This window comes from Mesocricetus auratus, unplaced genomic scaffold (genome assembly GCF_017639785.1).
Source record: "Mesocricetus auratus isolate SY011 unplaced genomic scaffold, BCM_Maur_2.0 Super-Scaffold_100009, whole genome shotgun sequence".
NCBI classification, from domain to species: Eukaryota; Metazoa; Chordata; class Mammalia; order Rodentia; family Cricetidae; genus Mesocricetus; species Mesocricetus auratus.
The window spans coordinates 54,365,206-54,387,114 of NW_024429193.1; the positions used below are offsets into that span (position 1 = coordinate 54,365,206).

Sequence of the window (21,909 nt, forward strand, 5' to 3'; positions counted from 1 at the left end):
TCAAGGATTTCCTCTGTACACCCCTAACTGCCTCTATCCCATTCTGGCCATAGCAACAACCACTCGTTAGCTTGCTACCCAGGGAAACGGATTTCTTTTCCTTTATTGTCTTTGCTGATAAAGGTGTCCCTCTGGCCTTGCCATTCATTTTGTTAATTCCTTGTATGTACATCCTCACAGAGATAAGCATCAGGATGTGTGTCTTTATTAACTCAATTGGGAGCCCCTGCCTGAGGTCAAGCCCTTTTCTGGAAGGAGTTCACTCTGCCTTTTATTAGCTTACTTCCTGACTGCTCACTCAGATCTTAGGTGAGGCACGAGTTGGTAAACCATGGTGAAAGCAGAGTGACTTAGGAGGGGCCCGGCTCAGTGTGGGCTGGGTCAGGTGAGGAAACCTGAAGTTCTCTGTGTTAGCTCTCTGCTGCTGGGAGCTGGGAGAGGATGGGGAGGACCTGAGGGCAAGCGGGGCTTGGCGGTGGTGGGATGCGTGGATGAACGGGAGAGAGTGCTGCAGACAGCATAGGGTGGGTCTGTCCACTGGCTGGCATGGCAGAGGATGTTGGAAAGCCTAAGCCAGGACAGAAGACCACAGCTGTGTGCAAGAGCTGAATGGGCGGGGAAGGAGCATTTGGTTTATTTTTCTGCAAGCGTTCATTTGGGGGAGGGGACCATTGCTTCTGACTCCAAGGAGTTGATCCTCGGAGATGGAGAAGAATAGCGGGGTGAGCTTTGAGTGTTAAGGGGGAAGCTTGATAGGGGGTGGATGGAGGAAGGAGTGTTAGAGGAGAAGGAGCAGCGCAAGGGCCATCAAGCTAGAGGCTCAATGAGGGCGGGTAGTGTGCCCCTGTTGAAGCCATCTCTCTAGCATTGCTGAGCAGGGTCTGGGTCTGCTGGCTACTCATAAAGGAGGAAGGTAAATCAACGGGGTAGGATGGGCCTGGAGAAAGAGGGCAAGGATACGGCCTTTGCATTTGGCACAAGGCAGTCTCTGGCTAACTTAGAGTTTCTTCTGTGGAGGGAGAATAGAGGATTTAGTGGCTATGGCAGTGGCGCGGGGGGGGGGGGGGGTCTTATACAAGATTCCCTTCTTTGGAGAGAACCTGGGCAAGAGTAGTTGGTAGAGTTAGGAAAAGGCTTTTCTCAGAGGGCTGTTGGGAGCTGTGAGTTCCTTTGAGGGACGTGTCTGGAGTTGCCTTAATGGATGGTCCACATTTTAACGAGGACAAAGAATGATGACCTTCAGCAGAGTGAGTAGGGAAGGAAACTTGGGTTCTGTGTGATAAAGATTATACCTCGGGAGTCTTGATTAATCCTCCTAATAACCCTGGGAAGGGACTATTAGTGATGTCATTTTACTGGGGACTAGGGTGTGGGACAGAGAAGCACATGCCCTGAGGTGTAACAGCAAGGCAGTGCAAACAGAAAAGGTTGCTGTGTGCTGCTTTGGGGCCAAACCTTCCTCTGCTGTGCCCCTTGATAGCTGGTGAGAAATTGGAAGTTAGAGTAGAACGGAGAGCCAGGAGTTACAGGCTGCAGGCAGAAGAACAAGTGTTAGGACGAAGGGAGTTAATTATTAACCTAGAGAAGAATGAGCGGTTTTCTGATGAAGATGCCAAACCTTGGAATCTGCAGGACAACAGAGAGCTGGGCCAGCAGCTATCAAGGGAAGAGGATTGTTTCATGCTAAGTTCCCTTCTCTACCTCCCGAGGTTGCTTGCCTGTCAGCCAGCTGGCCAGTGAGAAAGGAACATAGAGCAGAAAGGAGACTGCAGAGTGCTGAAAGCTCATTGGCTGTCTGGTGAAAACCCTGGGAGACAGCAGGGGGAGAAAAGATGGGCCAGTTCAGCCCAGGAGCCAAGCTAATGTTTTGAGAGATGCCTGATTGGCTTCATGTTTAGTCTTTACAATCACTCCCTTTCTCCCAAGCAGGCTGCTTGACTTCCTTTTACTAGGTAAGAAACCCACAGCTCCAGGGCTAAACTGCCTTGTTCATCCAGTACACAACTGGCGAGAGAGCAGGCAGCCAGAGGGGCAGCTCCTTTCTGCCCACAGTGGGTGAGCCTTGGGTGGGATAGCCTAGAGGGAGGTGCTGGCCATGAAAGACAAGGAGATCGTGGCGTTTAGAAACCACTGAAGGGAGCACTTGGGGCCACCCACTCTTACTTAGCCAGCGCATCTGGTGCCCATGCTGGGTACTGTCACCACTGTCAGCTCATATAGTCATCAAAGCACTCCTGATGCTCACAATTTATAGATGGGACTTCAAAGAGGTTTCGTCATTTGACTGAGGTCCTGCAGCTAGGACGCCAGTCAAGTCTATGTCTGTTTATAGCTTCGCTCTGGGAGATGGTGACTGGTTCACTGATCCCTGATTGACAAGTGAGCAGACTGAGATTCAAGAAGGCAAGGAAGGGTCTGATTGCAGGTGGCTAAGCATGGGCTGGACTCCATGCCTCCCCAATTGGAAACCAGCCACCAGCAGGGCCAGGGAAAGCAGTAGGTTCTCTGTTGTCCACTCCTGAGCAGGGTCTCCTGCCTGCTTATTAACATGGGCGTGACATGGATAAGAGAATGGATGAGTCAGTGCCGTGAGCCAGGCATGGAAAAGGGGGGCAAGGAGTGACCTTGGGATTTGGCTCCATGCTCACTGTTTCCTACAGACATGTGCTGTGTATTTGTTCCCTACCTATCCCTTGGTTTGGGGCGACGTTTTCATCATTTTTAGCTTTTAATCACATTAGACAGCGCGGAAATATTTTTTTCTTGAAGAATTAGTACTCTGCGATCAATTCCTAGTGAAATTGCTAGTTGAGACTTCTAGGACAAGGCAGGTAACCCCTAGGCACAGGGTCTCTTTAGAAAGAACTTTTCCTTCCATCCTGGAAGTAACAGAATGCCACTTCTAGGCTCTGGGCCAGTATAACTGTGTGCAGATGTGACTTCCAGGCCCAGTTAATGCTCCCAGTTTGAAATTTTCCCCAGTCTTAGCTGTTGCTGGGGTCTGGGAGCTTGAACCTGCTCCTGCTTTGGGGCAGGATAGGGCCTTTGCAACTCTTTTGTTTTCTTCATTCTTATCTCACTGACTGTGTTTGCAGTTTTAACCTCCAGGACCCTGCTGGGTGGGAAACCCTACTGAGTGAGCCTAGACCAGGGAGGGGGTGCGGTAAGAAGCAGAATTTCAGATTCAACTTTCTAGAAGTGAAGGCTGAGCATGTGGAGACTCAGGAATGTGCTTGGAAGTGTTTCCAATTTATTTTTATTGCAGAGCAATATTTGAGGGAAGTGGGAAAGGACCTAGGACCTTGCAACTAATAAATCACCTTTTCTGATGTCCCCTTGTAGCAGTCCCTGCCCTTCCATTAGTTATTTTATCGTGTAATGGCTGTGTAGAATCATTGGCTACCTGCAATCCCATTCTGCATAATTGCCATTTTATGCAGATACATGATATTCTCTTTGACTGACTGGCTCATATCCCTATTTGCATTGCTTCTAGCTTTTTATTATCATAGGCAGCAGGGCAATCATGGTGGTTGTTGATTTTTAATTACTAAGATAAATTTCTAGGAGTTGGGATTCTCAAAGAGACTAAGAAAAACCTTGAATTGACTTTTGGAAATGATGGCCAAAGTGCTGAGTAAGTGATTTCCCTGGGTGTTGCTTTTATAACTGACAGTTGGGGGTGGGGTAGACATTTGTCTCTGGGGGCTGGTGTGAGAAGCAGTTCCTGCAGCCAAAGCCATGAGAAATACGTGTCTCAACACCCAGATTTTCCCCAAACCTTCTTCCTTCTGTTGTGATGAGGTCCAGTATGCTCTGCACTCCTCTTGCCTCTCAGACATCTGTGAGGATTGTTCCTTGGTGAGTGATGCATTGCATTTGGAGGTTTGAGTTTTATACTTACCCCATGTTCCATAACAGGGACCTCAGAGGAGAGCTGGCTGTTGTTGGTTTATGTTTTGGCCCTTGACGTTGAGAATTAATGTCTCCTTTTTCTCCCCTTCCCAGAGTCCTGTTGAAGGCTAGCATCCCTGAGTCCCACAAGGCTTTAGGAGCTAGTAGGTGAGACTGCCCGTGGGAAAACAGTGCCTGCTGCATCATCACCAGAGGAAGTTCGCCATTGCTATGGATACCGAATCCACATATTCTGGATACTCCTACTACTCAAGCCATTCAAAAAAATCTCACAGGCAAGGGTATGTAAGCAGTGAATCTGTGGGAACGCCCGCAGGTGGGTAGGGCTTTCTGTCAGAGAACTAGGTTTTCAACAGACTGCCTGAAGGGCCGAGGATGCTGGGGGATCAGGCCACTGGTGCGTGAGAAGCCAATCTGTAAGAGCGGTTGACATGCTCGGGGAGTCACTACACTGCCAATTTACATTTTATAGCCGCCATTAGAGTTGATGACCTTAATTTCTCACAATTGGTTTTAAATTAAAGTTTTCCCAGCAGTTGGAAATGTTTCTCATTTCTAAGTGCTTCTCATCGATGTGAAGTTCTCCCTGCTCTTTACCAATTCTGTAAATTGAAAGTTAAAAAGCAGGTGTTAATTTGTTGCTTCACCCAGATGTGCTGACTCACAGGCCATTAAGCATCTGCCCTGAGGCTATCTGGGGCATGGGGGGAGGGGTGCAGTCCACCCCCACACCCCAACCCCCACACACTCACACACCCACACATGGGTGCGATTGGCCCGGCATCTGATTTCTCTTTGACTGGTCTTCCAAGTGAGCTCAGGGTTTGAAAACACTGTCCTGAGTGGTGGGGCCAAACTCTCCCGCATTGTTGATTGAAAAAGGCCTGCCCTGGTGTTCAGAGGGCCATGTGCATGCTGACCTGCAGAGTACTTGCTGAGTGGAGGGATAAATGGATGAACGGACAGATAAATGATGAAATGGATGGTTTTGTATCGTACAGGTTAAGAATGCGGCAGGTGAGGTGTCTCCTCTGTGAAATGGGTGTAGGGATCTCCTCCTAGAGAGCTGAATGACGTGTGGAATATGTCTGGAGACGTTTGGAAAATGACTAGCTCAGCCCATGGTAGGAGGCCTCTCAATTGTAGCTGTGTTAATGCTGGTTACAGCCTTGGTGTCTCAGCACCCGTGTTCAAGGTGACATCTGACCCTAGTGCAGAGGCCCACGTGCGGCCACAGCTGTGTGCTTATGGAATGGTTACTGTCCAAGTAACTGTGCCCAGAGTGAGATTTCAGATTAGGATGTATGTTTCATGGGTTGGTCCTGTGTGGATGGCCGCACCTGGAAAGAAACCTGAAAGTGTCTTCCAAGCTGCCAGGAGGGGCATCTTCAGGGAAGGGGCTCTTGGCAGTGGTGACTGGTAGGTGAGGAATTATCTATCCGCTTAAACTTTATTTTTCTGTACAAATTTGTATTTTGTAATTTTTTAAAAAGTGAATGGAGGCCAGGTAAGGGAGCAGGGGCCTTTAATCCTAGCACTTAGTGGGCAGAGGCAAGCAGATCTCTGTGAGTTGGAGGCTAGCCTGGTCTACATAACAAGTAGCAAGTTCCGGGCCAGGCAGGGCTACATAGTGAGACCCTGTCTTTAAAAAATAAATAAAAATAATAGAATAAAAGTCTAAAGGAAAGCTTTTCAAAGATAATGCTCACGAGACTACATTTTTTTTAAGGAAACAGGCTTCTGGGTGGTTCTTTTTAAAAAAATCACTCTATTTTCTAAACATGCCTGTATTGTTTGTGTAGCTCCATGTGCTGGAGCCTAGCTCTCTTTTCCAATGAGGACAGAAAACACTCAATGTGGGTGCTTTGGAGGTGACATTCTACAGCCCAGATCCTGAGAAAGTCAGAAGTTCCCCCGACACACTTGTTTTTAGAAATAATCACAGATTCCGATCAGTTGGGCGAATTTAACAGATTTGTTATAAAATTCCAGAAACAGCTGTTTTCAAATATCTGCTTTTTGGACCTAACTGGAAAAAGCAGCTGAGTTCTTGGGGTGTCAGGCTTCCTTGTCCATATGATGTAAGTAGGAATTCGGGGTTTCTTTGGAGTTTGGGGGTGAGCAGGAGAGGATGGTTTGTGAAATTCTGAAGGGAGCCAGCCCTGGCTTCTTTTGTCTGCATGGCCACACTTCAAGGCCCCTTGCTGCTGCTTCCCTGGGCCTCCTGGGGTCCCAGAAATGGATTCTCTAGTGCTGTTATGGGAACTCTAAGAGACTATAACTTCCAATTAAGATGACATGCAGAACGCTTAGTTCTTCCTTGATCCCTTGTGGAAAGTACTTGGCAAGTATGAGCTGGAGCTGAGGCTTTTAATCAATTGATCAAGGAAGGTTGTGGAAGGCCTACTGGGAGGGCTGAGTGGAGCTCCACTTCCCAACGGTTGATCAGGGAATATTGCTCAGTGGAGCCCAGTGAGGGACTTGAGCTGCAGGGCTGTGTAAGTACACTTAGTGGATCTCTGAAGCCCCGCCCCTCTGTACTGTGTGAGGGGGGACCTCGGAGGTCATAGGGGCCGTGGGGCAAAGTCTGTAATCCACAGCCAGGGTGAGGAGAAATGTCCCACAGTGAAGGAGCCCTCTACAGGTGTGAGAGCCGGCTGCCTGGGGCATTTCTGTCCCCGGAGTGTCCCGTAAAGGCTTCTCTGCGTAATGATTTGTGGGGAGTTTAAATAGAGGAGCAGGGAAAGAAAGGGACTTAGCCTTTTGGTAGTTCTAGCGCAGCTCCAACTCCGAAAGGAATAATGAAGTGCCTGATGACACTGATGGTCTTGGAGGATTGGCCGCTGTCCAAACCCATTTTCTGACAAAGAGATCACTGATGCCTGCTGTCTCCAGAGTGTCCAGTTAGCTTGTTGAGGGAGTAGTACAGACTACAGCCAACCTCATTTAACCTGTGGGGCTCCCGATGCCAGCAGCTGCTGGGAACATTAAGCATCATTTTGAGAGGACCTGCAAGGTCCATCACGGTCACCGTCTCCCATGCTTTCGGCAGTCCTAGAATAGTGGGGACTGGGGGGCACGGTTTGCTTTACAGGTGGTGAAGCTGAGGACCGAGAGGAGCGTGGTTACCAGATATCGCCAGGCAAGCAGAACCACTCGGCAGGTTTCAGGCTTCTTGGTCCTTTGGAGGAGAGTGCCACCTTTGAAAGGAAAGTGTGACTAATGTGTTAAAATGCATTGTTCTAACAAACTGCCCAGGCAGTGGTGGCTCCTAAGGCAGGCTGAGCCAGTTTGTTCTCCACCCCCAACAGGCCCAGCAGTCTGCAGGCAGAGGACAGGGTAGAGGAGGAAAGGGAGGAGTAACCGGTGGGATGGCTTTCCCCATTTGGAAATGGACAAGCAACAGAACAGGAGGAAATAGCCTTCCCAGGAAATACTGACTAAGTAGGGACAGTGTGGGAATTGCAGGCGTCCTGGCTAGATTGAGGGGGTTACAGAGCTCCCCAGGACTCAGCCAGCAAACTGCCGAAACGATGATGCACTCACCCTCACCCATGGCTGCCTCTTGCATGCCACAGCTTGCTCTCCCCACCCTCCCGAGCATGTGTACCTACAGTGCACGCATACACGTATCTTTGCGCCGACAGACTTATCTTTACTCCTGTGGGCTGAGGAAGCAGGAAGACAGATTTAGAGATAAAGACACAGATTCCTGTGGGTGATGAGGCTGCCCAGCAAAAGAGCCCTCAGGCGATCCTGACCACTTCGGCTGTTAAATCTTGACTGTGTCTTAATGTTCCATTTATTGGTTTAGTAAATTGTTTACCCCCCCACACACACACACACTTATTCCTATACTCTTTGACTCATCTTCATCATTGGGGAACTCTGTTCCAGGATAATTGGCAGCCACAAATAGAAGTCTCTTAAAGTTACAGCATCCGTTTGCTGGCCTCAAATTCTGTCAGTCACCAAGGGTCACAGGTATATGCCATTATGTCTGGTTTACGTGATGCTGGAGATTGAACCCGGGGCTCCAGTAATGCTGGCCAAGGGGTCTACCGACTCAGCTACATCTCCATCCCCTGCCAGTGCCTCTAGGGCTGCAGAGATGAGTGTTTAGGAATACTCTGCAGTGAAATGACCCCTTCGAGGTCTGTAGTTCTGCAAACTAGAAAGCGCTGGATGGATGACCAACTGTGTTTTTCTTGGACATCACTCTTAAATCCTGGCTTCGCTTGGAGACCTGCCCAGAGCAGTAACTAGCAGCAGGGATTTCTGTAACTGCCATGTGGTGTGTCTCACCCCCTTCTATGGTGAGACCAATACAAGGAGCAGCTAGCTCACTTGGAGAAGTGCTGATAGGAGCCTCCCTAATTCTGGGTAGCCCTCAGTCGGGACTGTGTGCTATCCTTCATCCATGCAATACCAAAATAAAAAGGCTTGTTTTTATTTCTGAGTCTGTGTCTGGGTGGTGTCTTCAGGGGCTCACAGAATTCAGGAGCTGGAGTTACTGGTGTTTGTCAGCCTCTCTATGTGGGTGCTGGGAACAGAACTCAGATCCTCTGGGAGAGCCGTAAGTGCTCTTGCCTGGCTGAGCCATCTCTCCAGCCCCGCTATTTTAATAAAGACATACTGTGTGTTGTAGCCATACACAGCTGAGCACCCCTGATTTTGATCCCCTGCCATTCACAAGGCTTTTCACACATACACAGACTTCTAAGTAGGAATTTCCACAGCCTCTCCACCCCCCACCTCCGAAACATGGGGTGGGAAACCCTTCGGGAATAATCCTTGCATCACCTGCATCCTGATGGCTGGGGGCGCTGGTGAGAAAAGTGTAGATCCCTGTTGTCTCTCTTCCAGACAGATTCTCTGAGGGAAGGGCCACCAGTCTCTTGCACCCACCGTGTCTGCCCGAGGGGTGTGAGAAAAGGGACAGTGGTGTAGACTGGCAGGTGCCGGTGGATGGAGGCTCCTTGGGCCTCTAGACAGAAAGTTCTTACCTGGTGCACTTCCGGTGTTATGCAGGGAGTCGTTAGACAGAGTTGCCTAGACACTGGCTGTTCCCATGTGGGTGCTCTTGGGGCTTTTAAGAGCTCAGCTGGGTGGTCCAGGGAGAGCAGTGTGCTCTTTTTTAGTCCTGGTTGGTTTCCATCTGCCTTCAGCCCTCACGTTGTTCAGGAACCAGAAGCTAGCAGGAAGTGAAGGGGTTGGTTCCAGAAGAATCTCTGTTGGCACAGGATTTGACCTGTGAGATTTTTCAGTAGAGAGCCGGGTTAGATAAGCATGTGACTCGGCTGGTGGCCAGCAGGAGAGATGGCAGAACAGTAGGGGACTGACGGGCATAGGATCACCCGGGGGCTGTCTAGCTGGCCGCAGGAGGCTCCTGGAAGAATAGCAGCTCTAGACCTGGCCTGCAGTCATTCTGAAGACGGACCAAGCTAGGAAAGCAGGAATCTCCCATACTGCTTAGTGTTGCTCCCTCAGAATGCCTTTTGGAGTGCCGGAGTTGGACACACAACTAAGGCTACTGATGGTCACAGCCAGTAGTGACTACCAATGTTAGCTTCAGAGGCCCACTTCGTAACTCCAGCATCGTGACTGCATGAGGGTGTGAACGTGAGCACTAGGAAATGTTTACTCTCAAAATGGCCCGATTTTGGATATTTAGGAAGAGGAAGAGGGCCAGTAGGAAGAGGAAATAAAGTAAAAGGGGGGTAAACATGATCAAAGTACATTATCTTCATGTATGGAAAATGTCATAGTAAAATTCTATTGATTTATATAGTTATATATGCTATTTTTTCTTTAAAAATCTAATTGTTCCTCAAAAACAGCATAACATGGTGGCTTTGAATAGAAATAGTGGCAACAGATTTGGCCTTAGTTACTGTTCTGCTCCTTACCACAACTTCTGGAACACACTTAAACTCCCTGAGCCTCAGTTTTCTCATCTGTGAAATGGGGCAGTAGTACTGGCCTCAGAGCCATTTGTTAGAATTGAATGGAGCTAATCCAGCCGAGCACTCAGCCAAGTGCTCTGTGAATGGGCCAGGAAAGGGGAAATTGACATCATTGGCTATAGCTCTGGGTGAACAGCTAGATTCTCTGCGTATTTGGCTGCCTGGCTCAAACCACACACAGCTAACCAGAGTACAGCTATTGCTATTTAATGGGCTAAGAATGGAGCTATTGTAACTGAAAAACTGTCTACCATGGGAAACCCTTTGTTCCTTGAAGGAATTATACACTGCTTTTCCAAGGGAGGGATTCTCAAGATAGGAGTCTGGCAAGAGATCTGCCATTTAGTCGTTTTGTTTTAGGGTTTTGTTGTTGTTGCTAAGTAGTAGGTTAATGGGAGATGGATGCCCAGTGGGGAAGAGGGCGTGGCAGTGTGCTCGGGGCTCTTTCACTCCCCTTTCTCCAGGACAACATGCTTTCCTTCAGATAGCTATTCTTTGCCACTGGCTAATAATGACTACTGAATGTTGGGCGCTCACTCCACACCCCTGTACTGGGCACATGCACTTGTCTACGTAGCATCATCATGGCCCCACTCCATTTCCTACATAGGGAAACTGAGGTCAGGTACCCTGTGCGGGTCACACAGCTAATGTGCAGACAGAGAGCTGTCTGGCTCGACAGCCGTGGGAAAGACTTGTCCTATGGCACACGGGGACCAGGCCAAGGAAACACAAGGATGCTCGCCACTGCAGGGCTGCTTTTGAGCCACTTTCCTTTACCGCTTACTGACCAGCTTGTGACCTTTAGGGCTTGGCCACTGGCTGATTCCTTTTGTAGTTTTAAGACTCAGCAGCCGGGTGTCCTCCCACGGTCTCTGGAAGACCACCCACAAAGTTCCTCTGGAGTCAAAGTGTGGAAAGCCTGCTTTTCTTAGGTGGCCTGAAGACACATGCCCCCTCTGGGTCATTTGTTTCACCTTCTTTGTTTCTGTGGGTGTCTTTGAGCTCAGCCAAAACCTGCAGGAATGGCTTTTCATGTTGAATGTGTAAGAGTGAACAGCAAATGATTCTCTGTCCTGGTTTAGGATTTCCTTTCTTCTCTCCTTGTCCCAAAGTATAGGATGACATTGTGTCCGAGATTTTCTTTTTTTTTTTTTTTGCCAGATCAAAGTTTAGATAGGATGCAGTGTTCTTCCAGTAAAAAACATTCCTAATTAGTTTAGGCAAATGGTAACCAAATCAACTGAGCAATTATTACAGTAAAATGTGCCCCGGCCTTAGCATTTCTAAAATTAAGCTCTGAAAAATGGGATCTTTGTTGGTGGAGGAGTGGTAGTCTTTGATTTGGGGGTAAATTGGCAGTAGGGAGTTCTGAGATTATCTTGCTATTTGCAGGCTGTGGGGATGGGTAGGTATGGATGCCAAGTGTGCGGGTGGGGTATAGGCAAAGGCATAGAGTTTTCTTAAACTCAAAATAAAAATGTATGTTTTGGTGAGCTAGAGAGTAATTAACCTGGCATAGGTTTGATATCTGATTATTGGATCCCCTCCTTCCTCAGGGAAAGGACACGAGAAAGACACAAATCTCCGCGGAGTAAAGATGGCAGAGGGTCAGAAAAGTCTGTCACTATCCAGGCTCCCACTGGAGAACCCCTGCTGGCAAATGACTCTGCCCCCACAGGCGCAGAGGAAGTTCAGGTAAGGATCAAAGACTCCGCTGTGGGCAGGCTGCCACTCAGCCCCGCCTCCTCCGCAAGCGTTTTCCTAAGTCTTGTTGCCGTAAGTTCTCTTGGGTTTTTAATCTTTATTTTTCCAGCATCTTAATGAGTTTCTCTACTCCTCTGGTTTTCTTGCTGGTCTAAGGACAACATGTCCTACCATGGGTAGCAAGGGTCCTTCTAAAGTGTCATTGGTTGGCCTCCTTTAAATGACATTGGAAAGAAGCCAGCTTGGCTGATGACAGGTCAGAAAAGGGAAAAGTTATAGACAAGAGTCCCTGGAGACTCATTCCAAAATGGAATGGGACTGGAGAGGGCAGGAAACTCCCTCTCCAAAAGGCACCCAGGGAGTGCTTGACATTGGCATGAGGAGACAGTCCAGAAACTAGATATATGAAAGAAATCAAGGCCCTGACATTCAGATGGCGAGCTGAAAATCTGAATGAATGAGGTAGCTAGAGTCAAAGATCAGGGTCAGAAATATGTCCAGCAAACTTTAGGGTTAGTAGCTGTGGTCTTTGGGGTGCCTTAATGTCAAGGCTATAGGTCGGGACTGGGACAAACTGGAAAATGGGAGACAGCAGCCTCTGTGCTCCAGACCACTGCCTCTCAGGCCTTGCATGTTTCAGAAATATTAGCATTAGGACTTCATGTGAAGCCAATCAATTTAAAAATATCAATACTTTATTACTTTAAAAAAAATGTATGGGATCTTCGTTGAGTCCTTACTGCCTGGCAGCCTAGTTGATTTAAATAAACATCTGAGCTATACTCAGAAGTATGTTTGCACACCCCCACATCTGAAATGTTGCATGCCCAGCCTTGCCTCACATAAACAAAGCAATGTACGAATACACAGAGATAAGCATATACCCATGCACACCTGTAGGTACCTACAGATAGGCATTTATAATCAGATAGGAACACAGAAACTACGATCCCTTATAGGGTACAGATGCCACTGGGACTCATAACTGTGCTTTCCCACTGAATGTGGGGTTTGTTCAGTAGTGAGCAAATTCCTTTAATAGTATTATGCTGCCTGCTTGGTTCTAGGAGGACAGATATGTGTGTGTGTGTGTGTGTATGTATGTATGTATGTATTGAAGGATGATGGGTGTGTGGTTATGGTCAGTCTTAGGACTGGTCCATCCTTAAAAGCTTCATGGATCAGATTCTCCCTGGATGTGGATTCAGAGGTGCTAGAAACCTACCGTGAAGGCATTTCCTTCTTTGTGACCTGAGCTGTCTGGGAAGCCATTGATGCTTACAGCAGGATGGTGTGATGGGAAGGACTTTTGGAGGTTGTGTGTGTTTCAGTAGCCATGTTAACTTTGTTAAAATTGTAGTTCCCAAATCTAGGGGATTAGATTGGTGAAGGTCAGATGCATTTTTTTTCCTCTCTGAGGACCTCAAATTTGAGAGAAGCCTTTGTACAGCTATACTTTGTTTAGACAGAGATGTGCATAGGTTCTTAAAATGAACAGGGATTTAGTTAGCAACTCGTTGGCACGAAGTTGGATTTACAGCCGAGTCAGAACAGTGGTATTATGCAACAAAATGTTCACATGACATCAGTAATGGTTACCTCAGCAGGGATATCAGTCACATGCACAGAATCCAGCATCTTTCTTCCCTGAGACATTACTACAAAGCCAACTGTTTCCTACAGCCTGTGAACTCGCCTTATATTACAGCAAGTTGTATGTCTTTGTGGTTTGTCTTCTCTTGATGATGTATTGTCTTTTAAACTGACCTAAATTTACATGCAGAAATCAAATAGTTCTCAAGGGTATACTTTGATAGCTTCAACAACAGAAGAACCCACACCCTTCAGTACAGAAAATTCTCCCTGCTCTTCCTAGTTGATCCCAACCCCCATCCCCACCTCTCCAGGGCAACCACTATTTTGATTTCCATCTCAGTGGATTGGTTTTGCCTGTTTGAAGAGTTGAATATAATTAGAATCATATGAGTTTTTCCCCACTCAGCATGATGATTTTGATATTTATCCATGGTCTATGTGTTTCAACAGTTCATTCTTTATATTTTGCTGACTAGTATTCCATTGAATTGACCACAGTTTATTATCTGTTCTCCTGGTGGATGGGCATTTGAGGTACACACATTCTAACTATGATGGATTAAGCTCTTATGAATGTTTTTATAAGTCTTTTGTGGACATATTTCCATTAACTTTTGGTAAAAGCTAGGAGTCTAGTTGCTGGCCAGATAGTTAACTGTATATCTAAGTCACTATGAAAGTGTCAGGCCAGTTTTCTGAGAGTGTTAAACCATCTTAAACCTCCATGAACAGTGCCTGAGGGGCCTGGCTGCTTCTCATCATTGTCTATGGTCATTTCTCTCATGCTCCATGATACCTCTGACTCCTCAAATTGATGGCCTATGTGTTCCTAGATTGAAGTCTTTACTGCCCACCCCTAATATTGCTGATATGTCCATAAATGGTGATCTTTTAATGATAAAACATTTCTTAGCCAAGATCTTTTAAAAATTACATATAATTTCATTAAGTCTTTGAGAATTTCGTATGTACATACAATGTATTTGATCATATTCACTCCTCCCAATAGCTTCTCCCTGATCCAGTCTCAAGTTCTCACTGCCTCCCAACTGTAGTCCTCTTTTCTTTCTTTAAGAACTTACCTAGCTAGTGTATTGGTATGAGTCATCAACTGGAGCATTGTCAACCTACCGTGGGCCAAGCCTTTAGAGAAAACAAAACTCGCTCTCCCTCCTCCACAATCCATTAACTGTCAATAGCTCCTCAGCTAGGAGGGGGACTCTTGGTGAGCCCCTTCTCTGCGCTGTGTGGGAAGGTTGAATGGCTTGATCTTGTGCAGGTAACCACAACCCCTGTGAGTTCATGAGCACAGGGTCCTATCATGTTCCAGAGATACTGTTTTTCCTGTGTCCTCCCTGACGACAGACCCTTCCAGTCCCCTCTTCTGCAGTGGTCCCTAGCCTCCTACAGAAGGGGTGTGATACAGCTGCCCCATTTGTGACTGAGTCACTTTTTACTTTTACTCTCATTCTGAATTTCTGTGTTAATTGCCATCCACTACACAAAGCTTTCTGATGAGGTCTGAGAGTTACACTAACCTATAGGTAGAGAGATGGGAATGTACACGGCGGCTTCATCTTATGTCCACTTAGCAGAATAATGGAAGTAGTGCACCCTTGAGATCTGTGAACTCCTCTCTGTGGGTTCTTGGCCAGATTGACTTCAAATCCAATCAGAAAACAGATGGTTACCCTTATAACATTCATGCCACTGTTGTGGCCATGGGCATCTCTTCCTACACTGGTTATTATTATAACTCACAGCTGAGTGAAACTATTGATGACTCCCCCCTCGCAACTTCCCAGTACCCTGCATAGCATCTTCCTGTTCTGTGAAAACTAGTCAGCAGGGAGGAAGGCTCCTTGTCAGTGCCTAATTGATTTTTCCATTTCCTTTGACACCCAACACTGGGCTTTTTATTTGATAACCTGTGGCTTTTTGGATGAACTTTATGCCTTGTGTAGGATGATTGCAATTAAACTCTTTTATATGAGTATGCGTGTGTGAAGTTTATAAAATAGTAGTTATCCCTCCCCCACTTAAACTTCCCTTTCTACCTCTCCATCCCCCTTCCTATCACCTGTATCCTTCAGCCCCATGCCTGTAAGGTCTTTCTTCTTCCTCCCCACCAGTGGTCCCTCTCTAATTTCCCAGATTCTGTGGGTAGTCCAAATGAAGCACTCGCATCCAAAGATTGACTGCTAGGATCCACGTGTGAGTGAGAACATGGTTTGCTTGGTTATGAGTGATCCATGCTGCTGTTTCATCCATGCACTGAAACTCCATCTGTCATAAGCTAATGTCCCCATTCCACCACTTAGCTACTGTATACAACAATGTGTTTTTCCTAGTGAAATCGTAACACGTGGAGCTCATATGGCTTCTGGTGCCTCCCGGCTCTTCTGTGCCCTCAGATGGAGTCCTGGTTGCCAGTGAAACAGCGGAAGTATTTAACAGACTCTTGCTGAGTGAACAGGCCAAGTGTTCCCACTAGCAACTACCTAGACGCTTAAAAGAAGAAAGCAATAAATATAATAACCCTGATATTCTTATGTCCTTGCTGTTTATTTTGTGATGAAAACATGTTTTAGAAAGAATTTTTGAGCTGATCTGGCCATAGATTGAGTTTTGAATCTTCTTTACTTAGTCAATGAGAAATGGTGTCAAGGAGTTCTTAACCCTGCTGCTTACTGAGGTAAATCCTATAAATGTCATATAGGACTTTAGATAATGTGCGATTCAGCTGTGGGTGAGTTTGACCTCATGTGATATGAATTCCTTTTTTTTTTTATGCCCTCTGCTCTGCAGAGCTCCTGGGGGATCTAGATGGGCTTTGCAAGCCTAGAACTTAGCAGGGCAGGGGCTCACTGGTGCAGTAGGAGGGCCTCTCCTGTAGCAGATCCACTGCAGTTTACTCTAACTACTGTTAGTCAAGTCAGAGCAGAAAGGCCAGGCCTCCAAGCTTCTCAGAACATGAGGGATGACACCGTATCATAGTGACAAATTGCCCAAACAAATTCAGAGGTTGGATTGTGTTTTCTGTGTTCAAAGGGCAAATGTAGAATACATTTTGAAAAATTTGCTGAAAATTACTAAAGTTTAAAAACACCCAGGTAGGGCCAGGCGTTGGTGGTGCACGCCTTTAATCCCAGCACTCAAGAGGCAGAGGCACTGGGATCTCTGTGAGTCCGAGGCCAGCCTGGTCTACAGAGTGAGTTCCAGGACAGCCTCCAAAGCAATACAGAGAAACCCTGTCTCAAAAAAAACCAAAAAAATAAAAAATAAAAATGACCCTGTATTAAAAGCTGATACTATTTCCATTTTCAAGAAAGTTGGGTAGCTGAAATGTCTTTCTTTTCTGGTTGATTTTGTTGTGGCTTTTACAAATCACTCTCACTGTCTTCTCTGTCATCAGGATGACAACTGGGGAGAAACCACCACAGCCATCACAGGCACGTCGGAGCACAGTATATCCCAAGAGGACATTGCCAGGATTAGCAAGGACATGGAGGACAGTGTGGGGCTGGATTGCAAGCGCTATCTGGGCCTTACCGTCGCCGCGTTCCTTGGACTTCTTGTGTTCCTCACCCCCATTGCCTTCATTCTGCTGCCCCCGATCCTGTGGAGGGAGGACCTGAAACCCTGTGGCGCCATCTGTGAGGGACTTCTCATTTCTGTATCATTCAAACTGCTTATTCTGCTCATTGGAACCTGGGCACTCTTCTTCCGCAAGCAAAGAGCGGATGTGCCGCGGGTGTTTGTGTTCCGAGCCCTGTTGTTGGTCCTCATCTTCCTTTTCGTGGTTTCTTACTGGCTTTTTTATGGGGTCCGCATTTTGGACTCTAGGGACCAGAATTACAAGGACATTGTGCAATATGCGGTCTCCCTTGTGGATGCGCTGCTTTTCATCCACTACCTTGCCATCGTTCTGCTGGAGCTGCGGCAGCTGCAACCTATGTTCACGCTGCAGGTGGTCCGCTCCACCGATGGCGAGTCCCGGTTCTACAGCCTAGGACACCTGAGGTAAGGGGCTCGCACACTGAACAAGCGGAAAGGAGACTCTAGAAGACTTCCGATTCTCAGCCAGTGGGGCTGAGGTGCAGTCCTAGATGCAGATGCTACGCTCGGGGCCTGACTCTCTGGCTCTAGTAAGGGCCGTGTGAGGTCAAGGGTGTTCATATTTCACAGTGGGGCTCTCGACTGTGTTCAGGGTTGTTAGACTCATTTCTACCTCTCTGGCAGTTCCCAAAGTAGTGCAGAAAAGAGGCATAGTGACGGCTGCCTCCACTGACTGAGGACTTGGTTTACGGATGATGGATAAGGTGACTGACTAGTGATTCCATTTAGTCCAAAATGATGCATCAGGTACTTGCTGTAGCCAAGTTTTGGAATCACCCTGGCTGTTCACTGGCAGATGAATGGATTAAAAAAATGTGCTGTGTGCTGTGTGTGTGTGTGTGTGTGTGTGTAATAGTAGTGATAGCAGTAGAGTTTTATTTAGTTATAAAGAAGAGTGAAATCATGTCATTATCAGGAAAATGGAGAGAATTAGAGATGAATGTATTAAGCAAAGCAAACTAGACCTAAAGATAATCACATTTTCTGTCATATAGAACGTAGGTTTTATAGATGTATATATATACACACACATAGATGCACACACCATGCCCAGCCTTATGTGTATTCCTTCCAATATTATGGGGTTGGGCTGAATTAATGATCCAATTATGACAGCTCTCCTTCTATATAGCAGCTTCTGTTTCCATCTGTTTCCTTCCATAAATTCTGAGATCCCTGAGAATACAAGCCGTGTCTTATTCCTTCTGACACCCATGGTGCCCAGCATGGAGCCTGGCACACGCTTGGCAGTGCCATGGTCCCTGGGTGAGTGATCCACTGTGGTGGTTTGGATGAGAACGGGCCCCATAAAGGATCATATGTTGGAATGCTTGGTTCCCAGCTGGTGAGACTGTTTGGGAAGGATTAGGAGGTGTGGCTTTGTTGGAGGAGTGTGTCACTGAGCGTGGGCTTGGAGGTTTCAAAGCCCACTTTTCCAATTCTCTCTGTCTTCTCTCTGCCTCTGGCCGGGGATGATATGAGCTCTCAGCTGCATGTTCCCTGCCATGATAGTCATGGGCTCTCTCCATCTGGAACTGTGAGACCCCAAATTAAATGTTTTCTTTTATAAATTACCTTGGCCATGGTGTCTTTTCCCAGCAGTAGAAAAATAACTAAATTACCCACCTGGATGTCTGGTTTTATAGATTCACCATCCTAAGCAGCAAATGCTGATGTGTATCACATGGCAGATCAGCTTAGTGGCTTCCAGAAGAAATGGCTTCATCATTGCTTTGGCTGTCCAGAGAGGTGGCCCAACCCCAGTGTGGAGTCAGAGCCCACTGCCCAGTCACTGTCATGTAGCATGTACCTGTGTCCATGTCTCTGGCTCAGCTCATACTGCCCGAGGACTGGCTGGTTTAGTGTTCAAGGCTTTGTTCTCAGGGGAGTTTCTGCATGTTGTGCAGCATATGTTGGTGTTTCAAATCCTCCACAGATGCAAGGAAAGCTCTGGAAGCAAGTAAGTCACTGGGGCATTGGAACCTTAGAGAACTTGCTTCTCACTCTTTATACTGGAGAGGGACCCCCATAATGATCCCTTACAGAGCCTAAGCCCAGAGTTTCCTGGGGCTCCCAGGCACTTGGAGAGAGACTGGCATATGACTTGGAAGTGGGCAGTTGTTGTATCGGGACTGGGGCGCAGGAGGACAGGGAATCTCAGACAGTGGCATCTATGAAGCCTGTTGGGAAACAGTCTGACTCTGAGGCAATTTTTGCTGAAGTCAAAACTATGCAGAGAAACCTGTGGTCCTGGAGCAGATGAGCAGCATTTGGTATGTGGCAGCCATAGACTGTGAGTGAGGCCGGATACAGCTTTGAGTACTGCAATGCCACTTGCACAGGGAAGTCTAGGCTGATGGGACAGATGGCTCCTCCTGGGCTCCCACCCTGCTCTAAAACACGTTGACCTCGCCTGCACACGAGATCTGGGTGTGAATGGGAGGGGCCAACTCATCAGCCTCTAGAAAGTAGAAAAACCCAGAACAAAAATCTGACAGCAGCATTGGTATCTCACCGCTTAACTATGTGGGTTGGGGCAGAAATGCGGAGGGCGAGGGGATGAGGCGGGGAGCCAACTGCTCTGTGGCTTCTAGTTTGCTGTAAAAACAGTCTCCTCGGTCCTCCAGGAAATCAGCAGGTGGCATATATCTAACAGACTTAGAGGGGAGCATTTGAGTGGAATTTCTTCCCTTTGGTTCCTCACTCTCCTTTTGTCAGGCTCCTATGTCCCTTACTCAGTGATTCTGAGTGCTGAGGTAGAAGGGAAGGTGCCCTGTCCCTCCTCACAGATAGAGCCCATCGGGAGGGCTAGGGGTCCTGTGACAAGGCTCAGAGAACTGAAGCAGCTTGGCACCTCCCCCTGGCACTGTGCTGGTCGCATCACCTGCTGATCCACAGGCTAGATCTGGTCCAAACCCAGCAGAGGCTGGAAGAATCGCTGGGCCAGAAATATAACTTCTAAACCCTTTTGTGAATTTTCAAGGCAGGAGGGACTGGGGGGGCAGGATGGACAAAGCAGGCCCCAGACATAGAATAGCAGGTCTTCACCAGGCCCAGCCAGAACCCCAGGCCCTCCCACTTTCCCTCTATGCAAAGGTTTTGCAGCCGCAGAGTGACCTATCGCACTTCGCTGCAGAGCGATGGGGAGGTCTTTCTTCCCGTGCTCAAAGCTGGTTTTCCTGAATGGACTGAGCTATTTTTGAGAGTGTTCAAAAGAATGCCTGTTCCCCAGGTTCATAAAGCAAATGGGCTTCTTGTTAGCACTCGGTAAAAGGCCCTTGCTGTGGCTTCCCTTGTGGGCAGGGATCATTTGGGGTTTATTTGAAAACCTTCCAAAATGGGAGAGACTATTGTTGCAGGATGTGAAATCCCATAAATAGATGTAAGACGTAACCTTTAACTAATGCCTTAGGAGATACAAGGGCTTTTCATGTTTGGACTTAATTTACCTCACCTCTGGGGGTCAGAGCAGGTGGGACGGTGGCGCACATCTTTCCAGCTGAGGACAAGTAAAGGGACCTGCTCAAGGTCACCAGCAGGCAGCAGCTTACGGTTCATTGCCCAGCTATGTACTCTATAGTACCTGAGGGGTGTGTGTGGGGGGGTCCATATACACCACTTGTCACTCTATAGCACCTGAGGGGTGTGTGTGGGGGTGTCCATATACACCACTTGTCACTCTATAGCACCTGAGGGGTGTGTGTGTGTGGGGGGGTGTCCATATACACCACTTGTCACTCTATAGCACCTGAGGGGTGTGTGTGTGGGGGTGTCCATATACACCACTTGTCACTCTATAGCACCTGAGGGGTGTGTGTGTGTGGGGGGGTGTCCATATACACCACTTGTCACTCTATAGCACCTGAGGGGTGTGTGTGTGGGGGGGGTGTCCATATACACCACTTGTCACTTTTGTAGCCTAATTCTCACAGCCATTTGCTTAATTTTCTTTCACTTTACTAGAAATGTAATCTTTTAAGGTGACTATGTGAGGGGGGGAAAACACAGAAGAATATGGAAAACAAGTTTTAAAATGACATTTAATAACCACGGTATCTTCTGGTGCTTTGAAATCTTTAAAGCAAAACTCAGTAAATATTGGAGCAGCTACTTAGTGGGCTGTCAGCAGGTGCCAGGCGCCTTCTCAGCTCTGAATGCAAAACTCAGTCTTTAGGACAATCTTGCAGGGTTGGCACTGCCTTCTTCACTGGTAGACGAGGAAACGGAGGCATGGAGGCATGTGTCGTTGTGAGAGACAGGATTTGAGCTATGATGGTGTGGTTTCAGAATGTTCTTAACCGCCCACGGTACTGACCCAGAATGGAAGTTTTATGTTCATGTTCGCATTCCTGATGTAAGAGCCCACGAGTGACTTGCAAACGAGCTTTTGTGGACTTGGTGAGTGCCTGGCAGGCACTCCTGATGCCTTGTGTGTTGTAGTCCTCTGGCTCTGTCGTATCCCTCTGGCTCTTCCTTTAGAGCTGAGTGGACAGGATGCCACATCAGGCTGGCTTCTTCCCTCTGGTCCCTTTGCTCCTCCAGTCCTTTAATTCACCAGGTGACAAAGGCTGGGCCTTGTGGCTGCAGCAATGGATTTCAGGCTCTGCTTGGACCCCCACCCTTTTTTTTTTTTTTTTTTTTTAGCCTTCTCTACTTTACCTGCTTCAAAGATGTCTTTGCCCTAGCGCTGTGTAATAGCTGGCCTAAAACAGCCATCGTTTTATATCTAACGGTTCTGCAGCATGGCTTGGGCTCAGCTAAGTAGTTCTTCTGTGGGTCTAACCTGGATCCCTGTGTAATTATGCACACATAGGGCCAGTGTGGCTTTGCCTTGTCCGTTTCTGCATACTTTCTGCATGTCCTGAGGTACTCTCCATCCCCACATGGAGTCTTTATTGCTCCTGCATTGGTGTCTAGATGTCGCTGGCAGCTCAAGGCTTCAAAAGATACCCAAGTAGAAGTTCTCAGGTGCTGGAGAGCTGAGGACTAAAGCTAGCCCAACACCACTTCTGATATGTTCTTCCTTGGTTAAACCAAGCCCAGATGTAAAGAGTGTATGTCGGCTCAGTTTGAGCGTGTAGTCGGTCGTGGTGGGAAAGTCATGGCT

The 21,909-nt window shown here is 47.5% G+C and overlaps 1 protein-coding gene across 2 annotated transcripts in view; it reads left to right on the forward strand.

The window, feature by feature from the left end:
• Vangl1 (VANGL planar cell polarity protein 1) overlaps positions 1-21,909 on the forward strand; it is a 47,896-nt gene that overhangs the window by 3,903 nt on the left and 22,084 nt on the right. For both annotated transcript variants that reach the window (XM_040752140.1, XM_040752141.1), the window contains exons 2-4: positions 4,009-4,196; positions 11,441-11,579; positions 16,600-17,207. In XM_040752140.1, the coding sequence (XP_040608074.1) occupies positions 4,126-4,196; positions 11,441-11,579; positions 16,600-17,207 (818 nt within the window). In that variant the 5' untranslated portion in view covers positions 4,009-4,125. The remainder of the gene's footprint in view (positions 1-4,008; positions 4,197-11,440; positions 11,580-16,599; positions 17,208-21,909) is intronic.